At 54.5% G+C, this 1867-nt stretch overlaps 1 protein-coding gene across 1 annotated transcript; it reads right to left on the reverse strand.

The window, feature by feature from the left end:
- Positions 1 to 1015: 1015 nt before the first annotated feature.
- On the reverse strand, positions 1016 to 1387 carry LOC104835237 (feather keratin Cos1-1/Cos1-3/Cos2-1). The gene has a single exon (XM_010573123.1). The coding sequence runs from the start codon at positions 1321 to 1323 to the stop codon at positions 1018 to 1020; it is 306 nt and encodes a 101-aa protein (XP_010571425.1). The 5' UTR covers positions 1324 to 1387; the 3' UTR covers positions 1016 to 1017.
- Positions 1388 to 1867: the final 480 nt, after the last annotated feature.

Genomic DNA, 1867 nt, shown 5'->3' on the forward strand with positions numbered 1-1867 from the left:
AGTTGGGGTTGTTCAGCCTGGAGAAAAGCGGACTCCAGGGACACCTTATTGCAGCCTTTCAGTACTTAGAGGGAGCTTATAAGGAACATAGGGACAAACTTTTTAGCAGTGTCTGTTCCAATAGGACAAGGGGTAATGGTTTTAAACTAAAAGAAGGTAGATTCAGACTAGGTATAAGGAAGACATTTTTTACAATGAGACTGGTAAAATACTGGAACAGGTTGCCCAGAGAGGTGGCAGATTTCCCATCCCTGGAAACATTCAAGTTCAGGTTGGACAGGGCTCTGAGCAAACTAATCTAGTTGAAGATGTCCATGCTCATTGCAGGGGGGGTTGGACTAGATGACCTTTAAAGGTCCCTTCCAACACAAACTATTCTATGATTCTATGATTCCTCAGCTTCAAGAGGCAGTGCCTGAAAGAGAACTCGTTGTAGTGTGTCTCACCCTCCCATGCCTCTAAGAGTGATGAAGGGTCCCCTGGTGCTCCCACCTATTTGCCCCCCAAAGCAACATCTCCCTCTTTCAGCAGCCAGTGTGCAGATGGAAAGACCACGTAAGGGACACAGGTAGGGTTGCAGCAATTTTTTAATGACTCTAAAGAGGGAAATGAGGTCACTCCAAGGGGAGGCCCCCAGTGCAGGAAGGAGCAGGAGCAGCCAAGAATCTGTTCCCCTTTTCCTGTGGCAGAGTTGCCACCGGCCATCTGTTGACCTGCCTGGCAAAAGGGAGACAGCCTAGCAGGTCACTCCAGGCTGGTTTCTGGGGTCCTCAGAGCAGGCTTTGAGGGGAGCACAAGACAACAAAGAAAAGAGAGAAAAAGGGTGAGTGGAAGAGAGGAAAGGTAGACATTGGCCATGTTTTCAGAGAGCCCAGGCTTGTCCCTTCCACGCTGCCCTTGCAGGGCAAGCCAGAGGTGACCAGCTAGTCTGAAAACAACAGCATGAATTTTGATCCTCTGTCCAGCAGCATCTTCTGGGTTCCTAGGGGTCCTGATCCAAGGCCGTTGCCAGCATCTTTAGCAGGGGGGGCACCTTCTGCCACAGTAGCGGCTGGTGATGCAGGAGAGGTCACAGCACCCAGAGTTGATGGGCACTCCATCACAGCTGAGGATGCTGCCAACGGCAGCGGAGGTGGAGGAGCCCACAACGGTGTTCTGCGGGAAGGAGCTGAGGATGGGGCCAGGCAGGGTCACCACCACGGGAGAGGGCTGGATGACGACGGTGGAGTTCTGGCACTGCCTGACACAGGGCTCGTTGCAGCTGTTGGCCAGCGGGGTCGGGCCGCAGGGCTGGCAGGGCTGGCACTGGTCACAGCAGGACATGTCGTGGGGCTGGAGGTGCACCTGGGAGAGAGGGCAGGGAGGAAGCAAAACATGGGGAGGCGTGAGGAGCATTCTGTCACCACACCACGAGGGAGCCAAAGAAGATGCAGGGCCGGGAGATGGAGGCTGTGCAGAGATGTCTGAGGGCTTCTTGGCCTCGTCCTGCCAGGGCCCAAGAAAGAGCCACGAGCTCCCATGCGGCTACTGCCTAGCCCTGAGTCCAGAAGGCACCTGAGTACAGTCTCAGACTCCCTCCATGTCTAACCTTCTCCCCGCTTCCCTCTCCCGTGACAAGCAGCCCCATGATGTGGCATAGAACCAAGCTGGTGTCAGCTGAGAGGCCCGTTGAGGTGAGACCTGCCTTTAGAGAAAGCAGAGAAGGAGAAGGGGGTTGAGACTCACCTGACTCCCAAGGAGATGGAGGCAAGAGAAGTGGATGAGAGAGTGAGGAGCTGGGCTGGCTTTTATCATGGACCTTTGCTGCCCCAGGCTGCCAGAGGCATCCCTTGCAGAGGTGATTCTTTTCTGACAAGCTCATCTTGAA

Source organism: Haliaeetus leucocephalus, unplaced genomic scaffold (genome assembly GCF_000737465.1).
Source record: "Haliaeetus leucocephalus isolate CR32 unplaced genomic scaffold, Haliaeetus_leucocephalus-4.0 Scaffold363, whole genome shotgun sequence".
Lineage (NCBI taxonomy): Eukaryota > Metazoa > Chordata > Aves > Accipitriformes > Accipitridae > Haliaeetus > Haliaeetus leucocephalus.